General features: G+C 40.9%; 1 protein-coding gene across 2 annotated transcripts; it reads right to left on the bottom strand.

Moving 5' to 3' along the window:
* Nucleotides 1-1,917: 1,917 nt before the first annotated feature.
* LOC108920596 (sex comb on midleg-like protein 2) lies at nucleotides 1,918-20,395 on the bottom strand. Of its 2 annotated transcripts, none has more exons than XM_018729475.2 (15): nucleotides 20,267-20,395; nucleotides 15,720-15,838; nucleotides 13,944-14,018; nucleotides 13,301-13,371; nucleotides 12,876-13,110; nucleotides 12,608-12,696; nucleotides 12,263-12,506; nucleotides 8,907-9,199; nucleotides 8,346-8,472; nucleotides 7,620-7,829; nucleotides 6,729-6,905; nucleotides 6,354-6,479; nucleotides 5,612-5,824; nucleotides 4,960-5,123; nucleotides 1,918-4,131 (listed from the first exon to the last, which is right to left on the bottom strand). In XM_018729475.2, the coding sequence occupies exons 2-15, from the start codon at nucleotides 15,739-15,741 to the stop codon at nucleotides 4,006-4,008; spliced, it is 2,172 nt and encodes a 723-aa protein (XP_018584991.2). In that variant the 5' UTR covers nucleotides 15,742-15,838; nucleotides 20,267-20,395; the 3' UTR covers nucleotides 1,918-4,005. The 2 variants fall into 2 exon arrangements, with proteins under 2 accessions (XP_018584991.2, XP_029113954.1); XM_029258121.1 differs by having other exon boundaries at nucleotides 4,960-5,120.
* Between the last annotated feature and the right edge of the window lie 254 nt (nucleotides 20,396-20,649).

Here is a 20,649-nt window from a genome sequence, read left to right as displayed (position 1 = left end):
TGGAATTAAGGTGAATACACTTTGGCTACACCCTACTGCCATCTGTGTGCTGAGTAAGGACAGTCTGGTTGTCACATGCTTTAAAATAAAAAAAAAAAAAACCAGGGGAACCTACATTCTTCCCTCTCAACTTGTAGTTTAAAAAAAATTTCACCTTTTGGCACCTGTGCCTACACATATACTGGGTCCTCATGTCGGAAACTGAGGTTATAGAGCTGCCAAATCCCCCCTTCCAAAAATCATTCTAAATTTGATTCAATTTTATCATAGCTTAAAAGGTAATAGAGCTAAAACCCCTACAAAAATTTTACTTTAAAAATCAAGGGATGTATCAATCACCTTAATAAAAAAAAAAAAAAAAAAAAAAGACTACTGCAGCACAAGTAAACTTCCAGGCTGAACTGTGTTAAGCTCAGGAGCCAGTCTACAGAGTGGTATATGTAAGAGCTGAGGTGCAGTGGTGCTTGAAAGTTTGTGAACCCTTTAGAATTCTATTTCTACACGCATATGATCTAAAACATAATCAGATTCACACAAGTCCTACAACTACATAGAGAACTGAATTAAATGAGAACACACTTGTCCTTTCACATCAGTTCTATAGGATTAAGGTCAGGACATTGACTCTACTATTCCAAAACAGTAAATTTCTTCTGCTTTAACCATTCCTTGGTAGAACAACTTGGGTATTTGAAGTTGTTGCCTTGCTGATGACCCACTTTCTCTTATCCTACAGATTGAAACACTTTTTCCTTCCAATGAACTTGATAATCCTAGGAGGTTCACATATTTTTGCCAAACAAACATCAATACATAACATTTATGGAGGAAAATGATCTAAAGTATAATGGTTCTTCTCTCATTTAACTGGGTTCTCCATCTAGTTTTAGTACTTGCATGAAAATCTGATCATGTTTTAGGTCATATTTATACAGAAATAGGGAAAATTCCAAAGGGTTCACAAACTTAAGCACCACTATTCTCTGTACTTTTACTACAGCTCTTGAATATGTAGAAGAAATGCCATTAGTCCAGTCATTTGCTTACTGTAATAAAATTCCCTGGATTGCTTCATAACACATGCTGAAACCCTCTAGATGGTTCAGTAATAAGACATTAAATACAAAGACAAAATGTTTGAGTTTTTATATTTAAAAAGTTGGTAAATTAATTAAAACAAAGGAAAATCTGTTGACATTTAGATGAGCGTTCAATCACTTCAAGTTTTGAATCATGAAACTAAAGCGCAATAGGAACAGAATGTGTTTAATGTATGGCACAACAGTGTTCTTAGTTTGAATTAACTATGAAAAGCCAAGACCATCTACTCAGACTTCAGCCTAATGTACAATTAATACATCAGACTACTGTAAGGTACAGCTAACAAAAAAAAAAAAAAAAAACAAAAAAAAAGCTTAGTTAAACCTGAGAAATATAAAAATAAAACAAGGCAAATTTAAGCAGTTCTGAATAAATGTCCTTGTTGCAACTCAAACTGTTATAAAAACTAAAAGAATGTGTACAGCTCCCCTGTTCCCACCCTTAGGAAAATGTTCCAGTTCTCCCTCTTAAATATAACATATGTTTAAAATACTTTTCTACAAAATGTACATTCCTGGCTCTGCTGTTCATAACAAAACTGAGAAGACACCATGGTACCAAAACAGTTGGCAATATTAGAGCAGTATGACATGTGCTTTTGAGCTCCACCTGTTAGCTGTGTCCTCAGTCAGCTGAAAACCAGCTGTTTTTCAACAGCACAAACATGGGCAAAGTAAGTGATACTGAGGGGAAGAAGGGGGGGGGAGAAAAAAAAAAAAAAAAGCACTAGAGTTGTAGCATATTTTACATGAACCTGGATTTTTATGCCAAGTTGCAGAATTAAGTTGCCTGAAAGCATATTTCATGTTTGTGTTTAAAAAAAAAAAAGACTGTTTTAAATGCCCAATAGCTATTCCTGCTGTAAGCTAGAATGAAACATCCACCAAGATGGCAAATAGGAACTGTATACCACAAAGTGGTAATACTTAAGGTACAGATTTCCAATTTTATAGTCTACCGAATATTCCCAAAATTAACGCCTCCAGGGGTGTTACATTTTGAGAAGGCGGGGGCGTTAAATACAGGTCAAAAATCAGTTTTTTATAAAATAAAAACTTCAGTTTTTGTTCTGTACTGTTACATATATTCCCAAATCACTTTATTACAGCATGTATGGTAATAGTCTCATCATTCCTGTGAAGCCTGCAAAGTCGCCAATACTACAATGGATAAAGGAATCCTGAGCATGTATAACACTAGAAATTAGACGCAAATCGAAGTGTGGCATTACGTCTGCGCTTGATGGCTCTGAAGACCATTTATTCCTGCAGTCGGAAGAAGAGGATTCTGAGTTTGAAGGGTTTTCTCAGGACGATGTTGACATTGGGCAGCAAGTGTTAGAAAATGCAGTGACAGCAAACAAGGTCATTTTGTCGGACCAGTTATATAGACAGTGGTTCCGAGGAAATGTGTTCCAATTATGATAGCCCCGGACATTGAACTGTATATCCATGTATGCATATTCAGTTTGTTTTGAAGAATGGTGTTTAAAAGTTTGACAGACAAGTTTGCCTTCACTTATATGGCTACAATAAAACAGTGATGAACTTAGTCATAACGGGTGACTGATTCCCCCCCCCAAAAAATAGCCGGGGGGGTGTTAAGGGAATATTCGGTATATCTTTCATACACAAAAAATTGCTTTGTTAATGAGCACGCACTCAGAGTCACCGTTTCATCCCAACATACAACAGTGAAATTAATGAACGGGCTGGGCACTTTAAACAGCACAGAAGACATCTGACTCCTAATGTACTTCAAATAAAGGCATAAGCATGATGAAAGACAAGTTGAAGTTACCTAGCAAGTCCAAGAACACTTCTGCTTCTCAAGTCACTTTTGGACTTCACTCATATGCCAGCTGAAAGTTCACTAGCAGAGCAGGACCTGTATCTGCAAACAGTCGGCTAAAAACCCTTCAGAAATTGTCGCCGAGAGCAAAACCACAAACCTGACCAACCCAAAACAAAACCATGGCGGCTCACTACAGCAGGGCCTTGTGTTTAAATGGATATTTATCAATATTCAGTGGTTCATGCTCATGGTAAACAAGTTCATAATATGTGATACAGGAAGGAAAAAGTTTCTCTACTTACCTTTTCCCATTTTGGCCATTCTACCACTCTTGCAGCCCCAATGGAGGGGAGGAAAAAAAGTGACAATTTGTGACCTAAGACTTCTCACAAATCAGGCCATTCCAGACAGCTCAAATTACACAACAGGTCTTTTTTTTTGTCAAAAACACATTACTTTCTGAAATGTAGCACATTCATTGCAGCAGATAAGAGGCCCCTAATCAGGACAAGCATACTTAGGGTGGTTTAATCATTTCTGATCCACGGTATACCATGAGGTCACTTGGAAAGAATTACATGACAAGCAATTTTGCCAGGTTCCTCCATTTAGTGTCAAGAGCTGCCAAAGTCAATTGCACTCAGTCTTCTCACACTGGCTTGTATCTGAAGGCCATCCAGAAGACTGGTTGAAATTAATAAGCAATGCACTTTCATTTTATGTTTTTGAATTTAAAAGTATAAACAAATTAAGGAATGAAAAAGGATACACTCATTAAAAAGAGCCCCATCTATTCACTGGAATAAAGTAAGCATGGAGAAGAAAAACCTCCATCTTTGGAGCTCTCAAGTCAATGAACAAAAAGGTTTCTTTTGTAAAAATGTTAAAGTCTGTATGTATGTATGTATTGTACATATACAATGTAAACATTTCAAATTATCTTTTGGAATTCAGCTAAGTCCATACTGTCTGCTTTGCTCATTGATGAAAAGATGAGGTACTGGGATCTCTGCAGTTGTATAAATAAGAGTTTCTCTGCAAAGATGCTTGGGAAGACACCCAACAAGGGCATCACAAGTGCCAGATGATCATCAAGGGCAGCTGCCTTGGTCAACGCAGGCCCTGTTTGAGCCTCTCGATGTGGTAGCAGAGCTTGAGCGCAGGGCCCAGCTTGAGGCCCATATACTTCATCACCATGTCGCTGCGCAGCAGCAGTAGAGCCCGGCCGTCGATCTCCTGTGGAAACAGTGCCAGAGTGACAGCCTCGCTTCACACTGCTTCAGCTTCCCTCTAGAGTTGGTAATTATCTTTAGCATTAAAAGCACTACTACATGGTGCTTGTAAAAATGCAGCTGGGGGGGGGAGTTAATTCCCAAGTAAAAGGAAATGGGTGGGGAAGAAATACCCACTTAGCAAAAACACAGCAGTCTGAAACTGGGATGTTCTCAGAGAGCTGACCTCCTCTGGTCAGACATGGCTGCCTGATGAACACCTTACCAATGACCAGAGCTGAGTTTTACCAGGAAGCAGGAGCTGCTCAGAAAGACAAAGGCCAGTCTGCAGGGTGACATCTAAAAAGTGGTGCAGTAGGCATTCACAGCCAACAAGCATGGAGGCAGCCACTTCCCTCCCACTGCTGGAACAGTCTCCAGGAAGAAAATGAATGATGTACTAAAAATCATCCAAACAGCTAAAGAGTAAGAATTGTCTAGCAACCCCTGTGTGTGTTGAGAGGCTGTGTTGTCTAGAACTGACAAGGTCTAAACTGCCACAAAACAAGGTGAGAAAGGGAGAGACCCCCCCCCAAAAAAAAAAAAAAAAAAAAAAAAAAAAAAAATTTTAATAGGGTTTTCAATAAAGTACAGGCTTGGTGAATACAGAGTTGACTTTACAGGCTAGACATACAGGTAGCCCAAGAGAGCTACAGAGTACCTCCTGTCCTACACTGCAATTTAAAGTGTTGAATAGAGTAACACAGGATAGTTCTTACTGGTAAACTGAACAAAACTCCGTAAAAGCTACAGGTCTTTCAGGAGACACAAACCTAGTTCAACTGTTACTTACATGCTTCCTGAAGAGCTCTGCATGAGGGGCCAGTGTTTGTGGGTCTGCATCTCGCACAAACTGCATCACCTCTTCAATTGACCAGGTGGAAGGGCTGCTCCCCAGAACTCCAGAGGTCTCCCTGTCTGCTGTCTGGGCATCAGGCCCTGTGGTGGAGCTGGCTGCTGAGAGAAGCAGAGTGCATGTCACCATTCCTTTCTGACACCACATATTAGAAATCCAAAGCAGCAACTCTTAGAGCATATCATAATTGTTACATTGTGAAGTTAATATAAACCAGAAATGTGCAAGAAGTGCATTAGCTTCAACTTTCTATCCACAGCCACTAAATGTGGCTCTGAAGACAACTGTGAAGTCACAAAATTAAACATTTCTACACTTTTTTTTTTGAATATCACTCTGGTTTTATATGACAAAAGTCAGGATGAACTGCATTTAATTGCTAGGCAAAGAAACTAGCCTGGCCTTCAAATTAAAGTAGCCAATGTTAACTAAAAACAGATTTAGATTTATAGAACATCACAAAAGTAACATTTCCTGTTAGCGTCTGGTTTCCTTAATAACAAAGAGCAAAAAAGACCCAGGGGCTATCAAAACTCGGGCACTATAGCACATTGACAGCTGGGCAGGCAGAACCTGTTCCGCTGTATACCTTCCATTTGTCTGTGGTGGCGTGTGGTTGACAGCCTGCGCAGCGGTGGGGGGCTTGCTGAGTAGTAGGGGGTGCTGGCTTTCGGGCGGTACTCTGAGGGGCTGCGCAGTGTCGGAGGGCCAGGTGCCATAGAGTTGGAGGCAGAGTCCATTGACTCCTCTGAGAAGCGCTGTTCCTTCAGTAGACCATTCTCCTCATGCGGCAGCGTCTCCGCTGGAGACAAAACGCACACAAGTTTAATACGTGCTATAGACTTACGCAGCAAAGTGTTTTCAGTGAATGCATGCTCAGCCCCTGAGAGAGACTGCCACATTAATGTTGGGTAAATTATAGCTTCAGTGTCACACTTCCAGTGCTGGTATCTAACAAGGGTTTGGTGCCTCACTGAGTAGCTTGACTCAGGCACTTGGCATGAATGAAAGCTACATGGAAGGACAGGCTAATAAGTTTAACACCCAAGTTCCATTTGACCCTTATGATGGTACAAATAGCTTACATGCCCCATCCTTCCCAAAAATAAACCCCAAAACATTCCATCCTTCTGCTGGTATAATGAACTCATTGTATTTCTCTAAGATATGTTGATTTGGAGAAAAGTATCTGCTAAATCTAAGTCAATAAAGATGCATAAAATTGTTCGTTTATATCCTTTAACCATGTTACTCAAAGTTTTAAAGTTCAAAACTTCAGAATGGGTGGAATCTGACAAACAAGTACAGTTTATGGGGTAGTTCAGGGGTACCTTCTGATGGATGTGCCTCTGTACGGAGGAGTTTGGGGGACAGGGGAGTTGTGTAAGGAGGAGAGTCCCTTGGGAATCGCTTGGTCCCCCGGTTGATTAGTAAGGCCTCCCCAGTCTCCTCTTTTACTGTGGTAGGAAGAAACATTCAAGATGAATGGCATGAATTACTGCCCAGGTTTATCAGTCATCCAGGAAGCTATGTGTGCATTATTTGATTCTTGAGTTCTACTCAGTTTTTTTTTTTTTTTTTTTTTTTAAATGTTTAATATTAATGTAAAGATTTATAGAAAGGCTCAAATTTAAATAAAATTACCACCACCAACACAGGTTGAAGCTGAAATACACAAATGGGCATCCAGGGGTGGCACTTTGTACCTGACTTGGTTCTGTCATAGCCAGGCTGGGATGCTGCTGCATAGGGACTGAATGGCTGGCTGCTGAACAGATTGGCACACTGTAGGTGCTGACACATGGACTCCAGGTAGCGCAGTACGAAGGAGGCGCTGCTGGCAGAGGGTAGACACACATAGTGGGGTCCCTGCTCAGTCCGCACTAGAACATGGAGAGAAGTAGCCACATAGTTAGAGTCCAGTACCCAAAACCCCTCAAAACATCCACACCAGGCCTCACCCACTGGGCACTTTAGAAATGACAAGGTCAAAGTTGATCCTTTTTGGCAGCTCATGTCACCCAGCACAGAGCATAATAGTTAAGGACAGAGAACTAAACTGAAGTCAAGTCAAAGGAAAGGTCTTGCTGTATCATCTTTGATAACTAACTTCTCCCAAATAGCACTGGTGAAAACACCACTGAGTTTGGTTTACTAACCAGAGTAGCAGAAGTAATAGTTATGCATTTTAAGAAATCAAATTATTTAGTTGTCTGCAAGGTGACTTGGAATGAATTCACTATGCTAAGCTACTTGCACTTTTCTACACATCCACAAACCAGAAAGTTTAATCATACACATTCACACACTATTAGCAGCTTAATCACCAAGTCACCCAAAACATGTGTCTTTGGACTGTGACAGGAGATGCACATGAACATAAGAACTTGCAGACTCCAAAAGTGGGTTTGAAACTATCTAAACCCACACCAGTCCTAAATGCTATGCCTTCATATCATGCAATTTTTAAAAAAAAAAAAAAAAAAAAAAAAAAAAAAAAAAAAAAGCTGTGCAATAAATTTTAGTTTTAAAATTACACACCATCGGCTCCTCGTGATCTCTCAGTATCGAGTACAGAGTAGTATACAACACAGTACCTTCAACGATCTCCCCTCCTTTCGATTCAGAACGGCTGGTGAGGAACTTGAGTAGGGTTAATGGCTGGTAGGTGGAATCCAGACAGGCCTGAACTGCCTGCCGCAGAACTGAATCAACTGGACCTGGCCCAAAGTGATCTGGTAGTCGCTGCATCCTTTTCCTGTCAAGGTGTGGTCCACAGTTCCCCTGCTTGTTCACATACACGCAAACTACAAAAGAAACAGGTAGACAGACATGTCTGACTCATGGTGCTACTGCAAGCTTGTATGACATTTTATTAGAGCAGCTCAAATTTCAAGACACCACCTCTTTGTAGGCACATTAAAACTGAAGTACAAAGTACATCATTTGTGTGTGCCATTTGTCCCTACCACTTTCAGAAGTGATGTAAAATTATTAGTTTTTTTTCTGGAAGTCAAACATGTGAGTTCTGCCTTTTCATTATAATTGCTTCCGTTATCAAAATCTTCATTTTGACCCCCCCCCATTTTACTAAAAATTCATTAGTTGAGAAAGGTGTGGAGTGCCTTAGATCACCCCATTTGATTTCTCTCAAACATTAAAATAAAGCTGAAAGGAGATACGATGACCTTACTACAGCTACCATCTGAAATTAGTTATTTTCAGACCTCAGATGTGAAGATGACATATTGTACAACTGAGCAACAGTGAGGAAGTTCTGAAAAACTGCACATGACACAAACTGAAAGGGACCCATGCTGTACCTGTTGATGTTACTCCAGGGCTAGTGTGCCGGTGGCTAGACCCACTGTGGGGCCCTTGTGTGTTAAGCAGCCTTGTCTCAGGGCCTGCAGAGGCCAACCCCGAGGCTTGAACATCCCGAGGCTTCCTCTGTGGGAACACATACCTGTCAGTCATTGTTCACATGGGAATATTGAATATCTATACCTTTCTGAATCAATGACAAAAAACCAAACATATTCCAAACATGCAAGGAAAACCTGACACTGGCTTTGTACAGCTATAATGGCGTTAGCTGTAATGTAGTTATATACACACACACACACACACACACACACACACACACATATATATATATACACACACACACACACACACACACATATATATATATATATATATACACACACACACACACACACACACACACACACACACACACATATATATATATATATACACACACACACACACACACACACACACACACACACACTTTGAGGTGTAGAAAGTTGGTGAACTCCAAGTGTGAGCTCTGGGACAGTGAAAGAGGTAGTCTGTGCTGAGAGGAGGCATGGCAGTACCTTGCTGCCTGGTTTTGGACCCCTCTTCTTATAGGGTCTTGGGGTGAGGAGTGCGCTAGGGGCAGGCTTGGCCACCGTGCTTTGTTGCATGTCAGTCTCGGCTGCAGCAGCAGCCGCTTCTGCTGCTGCTTTGAGTAGGGCGATGGTCTGGCTCTTAGGCCGCCGACCTCGCACACCCTTCCGGACAGGGAGAGGGGGGAGGGGTCCAGTCAGCCGGTACAGAGATGGCATGGAGCGCCTTGCAGGCTTGGAGGACGATGATGCAGGAGTGGAAAGAGCCTTCGGCAACGTGACTGCAGTCAGAGGAGGAGTCAGGGAAGGTTATGATTTGAGACATCTTCAAGGAAATCAATGCAATTATAAATCTATTGAATTTTCATGAGCAATTTGTTTTAAAACATTTCTTGGAAGACTGGGGGGGGGGGGGGGGGGGGGGTGAGTTCTCTTTAACAGACTGTTACTTCACTTTCTTCTATACTACACAAGCAGAAGCAGAGATTAGCTTTGAGTGGTTCTCAGAATGAAGCAGTCCAGCCTCAAAAGCACACCCTGTTCCTACAAGACCTGGAACTTAGAGTTTGAACCCTTTGGATAAGTCATCACAAAACAGTGCTGCAAGCCTTTCTAGATTACACCTTCAGCCCCCTGCCTTTCCCCACAGGTTACACTGGCCAGTCTGTCTGTAAAAGAATACACACTCTTTATGAAGGAGCATAAAGTCATAAAGTTACAGAGAGCCACTCATTTCTTCACCTAAACGCAGTCAGTTTGTTCTTTAGGGATGTATGCATACATCTGAGTTACAACGAGGCCATTGTCAGACCTGACAGCGCACTAAACAGGAGGGGATCTCAGTGTAGCATTCCAAAAAAATTAAAAATGTATACTGTATAGTCATTAGTGTTTTTTTTTTTTTTTTTTTTTATAAACTTTAAGAATCTGCAGCTCATGACATGTTGGCAAATATGATGTAAATATAACATACATTTCTCATAATTTACTTTTTTTTGCCTGAAAAAAGTACATTCAATTCAAAGCATTTCCCATCATCAGAAATGCAAGATGGAATTGGGCGCACTACAAAGAATCACCCCAAAAGACAACATCCCCCCCCCCCCAACATATTAACATAGGCTTGAAGTTAATAAAATAGGACGTTTCTTCCAGAAAACCCAGGATTTGGCAGTCCACTAGATCCTCCAACATACAAATGTATTACAGCATTATTTGAAAGAGCTCCGTTATCCAAATCAAAGAGAAACCCAGTACAGAATCTTGTCTATTCTCTATTGTATTAACAAAAGCAGATCCAAAGCACAGAGAATACATGCACACATTTCCATTTCAGCAGAAGAACTGCATCCACTGCGTAAGGGAGCACAACTTTACTTCCACAGAAAGGAGTAGCCTCCCAAAAATCCCACCAGCTCACCATGGTTTAATGCTAAGTACCCATGCACATGGGCTGAGCTCAGCTCCAGAACCTCTTATTGTAAAGCAGAGCTGAACCAAAAGAGTGAGTTAAACCTAGCACAAAGAAGCACCCATTATATCTGATCACGGAGCTCCAGAATGTACAGTTAGAGCACATACGGGAAATTTTGGCTCACTAAAAGCCTAAAGATGAAAGTCAAAATATCCACACAAGCCTAACACTCCTAAATCCTTACGCTAGATAGAGCAAAAAACACATTTCTAATTATGTTCTGAATCATTAAGGGTAGAACAACTCCAACACTAAGGTAAGACACAAACATGAAGTTCCCCTGGGCACCAGTAAATCCTTGTAGCTTGTCAATATCCTAAGAGATGGACTATGATGGCAGGATACAGCAATTGCTTCATTTCAAAAAAGTGTCCCCTGAAGAACAGTCCAAGTGAGGGCACACAGGAAGATCCAGGGGACCAGAACAGAAGTAGGAGCAGACACAAACAGCTCTGATATCAGACTACCCAAGGTGACCTACCATTCCTCAGCAGACCTCCTGGTGCAAGCAGGACCAGACAGACAGTACATCCAGTAGCAGTCAAATTTTCTGCCAGGCAGCAGGAACACATTGCCAAGTAAGCCATAGACAGTTTCCTTCAGAGCAGGAGGAGGAAGAGGTCCACGGCCCCTCCTATCAACTGCACTCACCCCATAGCTCCTCCCCATGTCAATTTTATTTTAAAAATGCAAAGAGTGAAGGTAAAGCTTAAAATGGATTAGGGACCACTAGAAGGGGGAAGACATCTGCTGATCACATTTACAGGGGTCTCAACACAAACCCCTATTCCAGAATTCCTGAAGTAAACGCCGTCAAAAAACTGTTAACTCCAGATAACGGCATTGTACTCAGAGAATAACTGAAGCACAGACACTGCTTGGGTCTACCAAAGCTTAACTGGGGCTGTCATACTGCCATAAATGTTTCACCTTGTCAATCATTCAACTTTAATGTCTAACCAAAACACAAGGCAAATCAATTGTATAGAAAAATCAATGTCTGCATTACCAGTACATAAAACTGTACTTATTGGAGGCTTTGCGCAAAAAAAAAAAAAAAAAAACACCCCACAAACATTCAAACAGTGAGGATTTAAACATTTCACAGACCTTACTGGTTAAAAATACGCATCTGTTCCATTTTGAAGATGAGCATGTAGTAGTCTGGCTTCCTTCTTCCATGTGTTGAAGAGAGACTATGCTTAAGCTTGTTTGGAGACTCATCTCACTAGATAAATACATGGTTCTCATGTTTACATATTCCACTTGAGGATTTATTCCTTCGCTTCATTCTTGTTCTGCCTCTCCTCTGCTGCACCTTTTCATGTTCACTTCCCTGTAGTGCTCTGGACCTGATCATACACAGGACAGCAGGCCATTGAGCTAAAGGCAAGAGGCCCATCCCTGTTTCTAGGACACTTGCTTCCCAGCAGCTATTTATCACCAAAAAGATGTCAACACCAAGTTCAAGAAGGACAGATAGAAAGAGTTGAGAAATACTTCTCTACTGCCTCCCTAGTATCACATACATGTAGATGTTACTTTAACATTGCTCCTTTTCAAAAGGTCTTGGATGAGGTTTGAGAAGAAAAACAAAAGTACAAATTCTCTGGAACACACAGTAGGAGTGGAAGCTCAACATGCACTGTTATTAGACAAGGTGAAGTCACAAAAATAAATTGTCAACAAAAATTAAAAGGTGGATAAGATATGTAAAATTCAAGCACTGAGGCATTTTCCTCAGAACACACGCAACCCCCAAAAACCATAACAGCTCTTTTCATCCCCTACCACTAAAAATAATAGTTGTAAATAGAGATGATACGATAAAAACAAGTAATTTGTTGCCCTCTGCTGGACACTAACTTACAACTGTTGCCTGGGGGTTGGAGGCTGTGCTTCGTCATGGCGCACCAGCCTACAGGGAAGATGTCCCGCGAGTCATACTTGCACCAGTAGTCAAAGGCTCCCCTCCAGCCATCAAACATGACGAAGACCTCATCGCTCTTCACTTCACCGACTGTAGCAGGACAGATCAAATAGGGGTTCTTCTTATCCACTGCTTCCAACTTCATGCCAGGCTTGAAGCTGTTCTGTGGGGGTCGTGGAGGCTCCTGTGCACACACACACGGAAGATGTCATCCAACAAGGATACAAATGGAGCCTCTTAAGAGCCTGTAACATGTCATTCAAAATATTAAAATAAAGAACAGACCTTCTTAAATGCAGTGGGAGGAGCCATCTCAGCCCCACTCAAAGTTCTTAAGAGGAACATTGGCCATGAGGATGCATTCATTCTGAAACCTGTAGCAAGGAAAACACCCACTGATAAAGGAATGAAAAGCAGCCTCACATAACTGACAAGGACTCCATACACAGCAGCAAGTTTGTTTTTATTTTACCCTACTGAAATTAATATACACCAAAAATAATTACGTTCCACATTCATAATGAAACTCAGCCATATTCTGTGCAGGTCTTACCCAGCGGCGGCTGCAACATGTCCCCATTCCTCTCGCAGGTGCCCACAGGCTGGATGTCAGAAGAGTCAACAAGCCGCCAGAAGTCATTGGTGTTGTCGCTGCCATCGAGACGCAAGCGCAGCCGGATACCCGTAATCCCCATCACCGTAGCAATGCACACAGAGGTGGAGTTGCGTGGGTCACGGGCCTCCAGCTTCATACCAGTTTTGAAATCATTGCTGGGAGGGATTCTGGCCTTGAGACAAAGTATTTGCAAAATTCAGAGACCTGCTGGGTACTGACATTGTACTGTTAAACTGATTTATTGGCAGAGTAATATTGCCATAAGTCTCTCAGAGAAGTCTAAGGGGTTTTTTTTTTTTTGGGGCTGCAGTATTCTTCATAGTCATTTTAAACAGGAAAATCTGTGGTCCACTAGCACACACCTGTCTAAAACAGCTTGCAGGAGCAGGAGACGAGGAAGTCTCCTTCAAATACTCCTCCCAGTTAAAAGTCTCTGTTAGGAAGGAAGGAAAAAAAAAAAGGTTCAGTTATAGTTAGACTACATTCATGGTAACTACAGTATCACTTAAAACATTTAGGAAGGGATCAGACTTAAGACACAGCATGTGCTCCATTTAACAACTTCTGATACAATAGTACTGCTTCTGAAATGTCAAAGTTCCACTCTAGAACATTCAACAAGTTCTGCTTAACAAAGGGAACTGAACTTTATACACAAGTCTAATGATTAAGCAGTTTTAATAGGCTTATTGTCAGTATCCTAACAGCCAAAAATTAAAAATTCAGTTATTTTGCAAAAATACAATACTGAATTCTAACAAAAGCCTAATCTACTCATATCACAATTAAGAATGCCTTGGGTTGTCCCCCCCCCCCCTTCCTTCTCATAAAGAAATAGAGTTCTGTCAGCTGAATGGTAAACTTGTTTAAGGATTCACAGAACACTTGTATACATACAAATGCTGCTTGATTGCCAGGCAAGTGTTAGATTAACACATTAAAATGCATTGCAAATAATTAACCATAACACATATCAAGACAAAGTTGTGCAGGCAAATGCCGAACCAGTGTCATTGCTGGGTGAAGGATCTGAGGAGGAGCTGCTCCTTCCAGGTTTCTCCTTCCTGCCATCTCTTGATTCTGAAAGAGAAAGAAGTTATAGAAAGTGAAACAGGACTTAACATGAAGATTGTTGGTTCTGACCATAACTACTGTACCTTTCAGTAAGACAGGAATTGCCATATGTTGTGTATAACAATGTCAAAGCATAAAGTAAAGAATTTCCCAGAAATGTATTGATTGAGGAGGTGCGGTGGCACAGTGGGTTGGACCGAGTCCTGCTTGGGGTGCCTTGCGACAGACTGGCGTCCCGTCCTGGGTGTGTCCCCTCCCCCTCACACGCTGTGTTACCGGGTAGGCTCCGGTTCCCCGCGACCCCATATGGGACACGCGGTTCAGAAAGAGTGTGTGTATTGATTGATGCGTCTATTTAAAATGGCAATAATTAAACTAATACTGGCTCTTTATGTTACGGAAAACTGAAGTTATTGGGGGGGGTGCGCTGGATGGATCCACAAAATTATTTCAGTTAGCTAATGTGTGACGAGACATTAGCACAAACCGCCAAAATGACCATAACTCAAGTCTTTGTGCAGACCGAGTGCTCATACAAAAGCCATGTGCAAAGTAGTAAGAACTTGTGATTTTCTTCATTGGACAGAATATGCACTAAGCATCATTTACTCATTGTAATTACACACCCAAGTGCTTTCACCCTTATAACAATTGACTTTAAGACTAGAGATATGATAACCACATCTGACAGCACACTACATTTCTAACATGCACTATAGGTCATCCTAAACATAAATGATGGAAATGTTCAATCTTGTTCATTAGGTCAAACATAGTTAATACTTTTTTAAATAAATGCAGCAATTACCAAGGTATAACACCTATGGAATATAAAGCAAACTGGAAAAGGTTGCATTTCATTCCTGAACAGACACCCTGAGCAATAGGACACTGACATTTTCACAACCTTTAGTTAGAACCATAATGGAAAATAAGGTTGTAGAAACATGAGCTCTAGCCATCTTTTGTGTACTACACTGCCAGTACATATGGCAGTAAACCATAAGCCTTACCCATTTTTTGGGAGATTTGCTTGAGAGGCATCTGCTTTCATTTGTACTGCAGCACTTTGTGACAATTTCATAGTCACCTACTCTACTTCTTCCAAGAGGGTTGTTATTTTCTCTTGTTTGAGAATGCCTGCTTAGGTTGTACTTTTTTCCATCCATGAAGGTTATTAAACTACATCCAGATAGATATGATCCAATTTATACATTCTGACTTAACTTGCTGACAGCATAATTAAATTACAGAACAGGGGATGCTGTTTGTAATGTAATCAGTTCACACAAAATCATCTAAAGCAATATGATTTTTCTGATTTTCTTTGAAACATTCCCCTCCATGAGTAATGAAACTAGCAACTCCTTAAATATTCCATCACAGTTGTACCCCACATGGACCATATAGGCCACTATACTTTCACTTTGGTTTGGAAGCTGGCTGAAAAATTTATTATCCTACTTCCCCCCCTACTTTGTACAACTGTATTGCTATGGAATGAAAACCTTGAGGGGCAGCACTGGATGAAGGCGGGGTGGGGGAGGGGGTTGCTCTTTAACTTGCAGTAAGAGTCTTACCCATTTTTTGTATAGACCAACCTTAAGATATAAGCAAGCATAAACCCTGAGGGCAGGAGGGCACAATTACATGCTATATTACAAAATGTGTTGTCCACCATTATCTGAAAATGTCAAAGCTAGTTACCTTTCACTGGGGTTCTGCCCATCTTTTCCGCCTGCTGGGATGGTACCAGTGCCAGGTGAAGGAGGGCTGGACAGCAGGCTGGCCACTCAATTTGTCACTACACACCCTGTGCTGTGGATCTGAACACACAGAGGGTGAGTAAGAGGAGGCAGTGTTATTGATGTCTGCACCCCGATGGCAAGTAACTGGACTAGGGAGTCATCATTTCTATTTTAGAGGTGCAATCTCAGTAACATACAGGGAGAAGACAAATCAATTTCTCTTACCAGACAATAATGCATTTTTTTACAAGTTGCCTGCAGTATAACACAATGTATGTAACAAACCATTTGGCAGTCCAATACCAGTGCAAACCCTATTTTATGCGCTGTACTATCCACAGCCTGCAAGTATTTGCTGTAAAACTGCTGTCATTCCAAATGATTTATTACAACTCATGGGTGAAAGCACTCCATAGTCAATCATTTATGGATCCATTTCATACCATTATGTAAATATTTTAAGACAGATTTACATTGTAGAGGATATTTAAATTGTTCCAATTTAAATGAGTTACTGGATAATACCAAAATGCCTCACTTTATAAAAATAAAAAAAAAAAGCCATAAATGATATGTAAAGTTGTGTTGTTGCCTAATGTTGACATCTGACATATTCCTTCATTTGGTAATTATTTTGAATACAGGAGGTGCGCTTCAAAATTTGCAAACACTAATTACATCTGGCATGCATGAGGACAAACAGCTCAGAGCACTTCTGAAAGGTTTATACAGATCAATAAACCAATATAAAACTGGGGTATATCAAGTATTACTGAGGGAGCCTTTCACATTCAAATCATGCTCAGTAGCACAACAATCTCATACAATGCCAAACAGGAAATTAAAGCAGGCATAAAAACTTTATACAGTCAGACACTAAAGCCTTTTCAATAAATACAAATTTTGCACATAGACAATTTAAAACAGATGCATAAAATACTTGGGATCACATTATAGGATGGGAGAGACAAAAATGGCTATTGTCAAAATCTTGCTGATACAGTAAATCCAGGAAACCCACAAGTAACATTTGTAGGCAGGGGGGAGATTGTCACACATGTTCTTAACAAGCTCATTAATCAGAATTCTAAAGTCATGATCACAGTTAACATGGAAACCCCATTTAAATCAAGCATAAATGGAGAAGCTTGTAGCAAATGTGTGACCAGTAAAAACTGGACCAATAGAGGAAAAGGATGCATTGAAATAAACGGGAGGAATGAAAGGATTAAAACACAAAAATAAGTTAGTTATTTGACACATTCATGGAACAAGCAGGGGAAGGAAGCTGCATGGTCAGACAAGCCAAGAGATTCCCATCCCGAGCAGTCCTGTGACCTGAGCCAGAGTAGAGCTGCAGCAAGCCCAGCAGGTTGCTCCACTTCATTAATACAGTAGGAAATATGTTCCTTCCCTTCTGTGAACTGAAATACTCTTTTTCCAAGAGACAAGGACACAACCAAAGAATGTTTGCTGCACCTTACTATAAAATGCACTGTTTATTCCAATTCAGATCAGGCAAGACGTAGTCTATGCAGCCATCAACTATCTGCCTCCCACTCTACAGACAGGCAAATGGAATACTTGGTGCTTCAGAAGTATGTCCAGATGTGCCTTACACAGGAGTTCAACCAAAAATCATGAGTATCCCTGGCATGCTGTAGTCATTTGCTGATGGAGAAGACAGAAGTTACTGTAAATAGGAAAAAAGTGCAAAAGCTGCACATATTTTAAAACCATTATACAGAACTCAGCACTTAAAGTGAGCAAACTGAGCATTTAATGTGATCATTGATGCACTTTTAAGTTACAGTGAAAATGAGCCTATGCCACCATAAAAAAAGGTCAGAGGAAGTCCTGTAATTCTAACCCATCAGCATAAAAGGAAAATTAGGGACTCCAGCTGTTTCAGTAGATTCCTGAATCAACTGGTTCTCATAACATCTGCATCATCTTTTGGAACTTAACACCAGTATAGGGGTGATGACCAAAAAAAAAAAAAAAAAAAAAAATTCCCCCTTATTTTTCCACCAAAACAGTTTATAGCAATAAATAGGTTTTTAAAACAGTGACTGAAGTGGCACCTTCTTGAGTTGCTCTGGCAGTACATGTCAGTAGGCAAATGAAAGTTAAAAAAAAAAAAAAAAAAACCCCCCCCCACACACAACTTTCAGAATTCATTTGCCATTACAGAAGACTGTCTAGAAGACATAAGATCCTGTGATACTGAACAACAAATCTGAAATGACAAATTGTGAACAGGCAAGGCTAGCTGCCTGAACTTTTGTGTCACATTTTTGAACAAGATCAGTGAACACTTGGTTTCAAACATCCTTAAGATATTCTCAAGGTTATCCACTGGACATTCCACCTGTCTTTCACAACAGAGAGCAACAAGCTCCAATAATCTCAGACTAACCCAAGTGTTTTTCAAAATAGCTAAATAGCTTCAGATCAATCCTGAAAAAACTCCACTTGTTTTCTTTGGTTTGAAAGAACTTCTTGCACACATGTTACATGGAAGTAGGTCAAGCTTGTCACATTGTATGGTCCTGTTAAATATAACTCAAGACTGGGGTACACAAAAAAGCTGAGCTAAATAGATTTTCTTTCTATTTACTTCAAAAAAGGAAAGAATGTAGCACACTGATTTTATGCACACCCACTCAACTTTCCATAAAGCAAATTTTCCCCATGGGGGGGATAGAAACCATAAGAAATACCATATACTCAGCTCAGCTTCTCCAAGGCAGTACCAGAGAGTCAAGTACACAGCATGCATAGCAACTTTATAGTGATGTGAGCCATCAGTCTGAATCATTATGAGAAGAGAGACTTCTTAAACATACCCACACTGTTGCAAAGGGAAAACTCCCCTACGTCATTTAGAAACTATGACATCACTTTGACAACCCACTGAACATAGGTCATTGCACTTATGTAGAGTTTTCAAAAATGTCCAGCAACACAGACCGAAAAGATTCTCTTTTTTTTCTGGCCACTGCCAAGCACAGAGACAGAAGCACATAATTTCAGACCCATTTTTTTTTTTTTTAAATTTTCTACATTGTTCTGAATTAGAAAGGAAAACATTAAGGTAATTTTAATGAGTAACTTTAATAAATCTGCTTTAAAATGCAGAGATTTAAAAAAAAAAATAATTCAAAGATGTGCAAAACAGCTGTGGAGGAATAGTTTTGTGATCACTCAGGAAGTTAACACCTGGAAAAGCTAAGATGTAAAATATCTAGTGCTCAGGTTTCAGCCCTCGGCTCAGGACAGTAATTAGGCCAACTCACAGAATTAAGAGAGAATTTCATGACCTCAGAGACATCAAAATAAAGTAGCTTTCTGTCTGGGGACAGAAGGGAGGTTCTTTAACGTGTCAAGTTAAACCTGACCCAAGTTGACCCAGAATACATCAGTACAATAAGACAATCCCCCCCTTTAGGAAAAAAATAATAATAATAATAATAATAATAATAATTCCCATTTTTGCCCGTTACATTACTACTCATTCCCTGCCGAAACCAACTGACGTTATGACGAAATCTAACAGCAGCCAATAATAGGGGCCATTGACCAGCCCGCGACCTGGCTCGCGGAGTTGCGTCGAACCACACGTCACAGCACGTTCTGGTAGGGGCGGAGCCACGCGGGACAGAACCGCCAGTTTATCATGTCATTTCTGACTAGAACCCCCGACCCTATGTGATAGGGGAGGGGGAAAAAAAAAAAAAAAAAAAAAACAAAAAAGAAACACACTCAACGGAATTAAATAATCCAAAGAGTGCGGTGAGAAGGTGGTTGTAGAGACTCAATAATGCCGTACTAGTACTGGGTGGTCCCAGTAGGTTAAACGATGGAAAAACCCCACCGACTCACGGGCAAAAAAAAGCTCCCCGTACCGTACGAGCCGAGGCGCGGGGGTGTGTCGGCGCCACACACTACCGTCCTAACCCGACTTCTGCATCTTCACCCTGTTTACTAATAATACTATTTCAGACTCAGTTACCCAACGCACCAGTGGTCACAGAGACGTTTTCAGTCCTCAGGGATACAGCGGGACGGGCGTGCAAACAGAAACGGTTCGGGTGTTAATATTTCCACGACGTGAGACGTGAGTGACAAACTTCCAACTCCTCCGTCCTCCTGCTCGTTCGGGTAGCCGGACGGCCACAGTCTGAGTCGGCGTAGTCCACAACAAACAAAACCATAATAACTGAGAGCACAAACCCATCCAGTTTTCCCCAATTAGGACTTGCCTAGCCTATGGGCCGTTTTTTAACTGGAGCCCGGCCCGAGCGGCCCGAATAAGCCCCGGGTTGTGACACCCTGAAGCCCCAGAAAAAAAAAAAAAATGATCCTGAGCCTCCATCATCGCTACTCTACTTCACGGCTTCGCAATTCACAGCAGCACCGCAGAACTCGGACATTTACGACGGAAACTGTACGTTCGATATTTCAAAATGACCGTAAAACAGCGTACGACGGCAATTCCCTTACCAAATACTCTCAGGAACAGCGACAGAACCCAACAGTTTCCTTCGCTACCAGGCCGCCATATTTGTACACATCGGCGCATGTCCAGACACTGCCGTCTCGCGCTCCGCCAGCGCTCCTGTTTGGAGAGAGACGCTGTTTTATTTCCTCACTCCTTGGTCGCGTGACGTCGCTTTATACGTCTTGCGTCAGTCTGTGTTTCACCAGCGCACAATGACAATTCAGGAGATAATAATAATAATAATAATAATAATAATAATAATAATAATAATAATAACAATGATAATAATAAAAATAATAATAACAATAATAATAATAATAATAATCTCTAAATAAACAGTAGAACTGCTACCTACACCCGTGATCGTGTGTCATGTCGACGAATA

The sequence above is a fragment of the Scleropages formosus genome, chromosome 14, assembly GCF_900964775.1.
Source record: "Scleropages formosus chromosome 14, fSclFor1.1, whole genome shotgun sequence".
NCBI classification, from domain to species: domain Eukaryota; kingdom Metazoa; phylum Chordata; class Actinopteri; order Osteoglossiformes; family Osteoglossidae; genus Scleropages; species Scleropages formosus.
The sequence above is the reverse complement of the archived record's forward strand: the minus strand, read 5'-3'. Positions and strand labels throughout refer to the sequence as shown.

Bases quoted from the DNA above. Each gene is read 5' to 3' on its own strand.
- LOC108920596 (XM_018729475.2), bottom strand. From the start codon at position 15,741: ATGGGCAGAACCCCAGTGAAAG. The intron at 13,372-13,943 runs GTTCGGCATTTG...CCTTCCTAACAG, and splicing joins TTCACCCAGCAATGACACTG to AGACTTTTAACTGGGAGGAG. The intron at 13,111-13,300 runs GTGTGTGCTAGT...CTTTGTCTCAAG, and splicing joins CTGCAAGCTGTTTTAGACAG to GCCAGAATCCCTCCCAGCAA.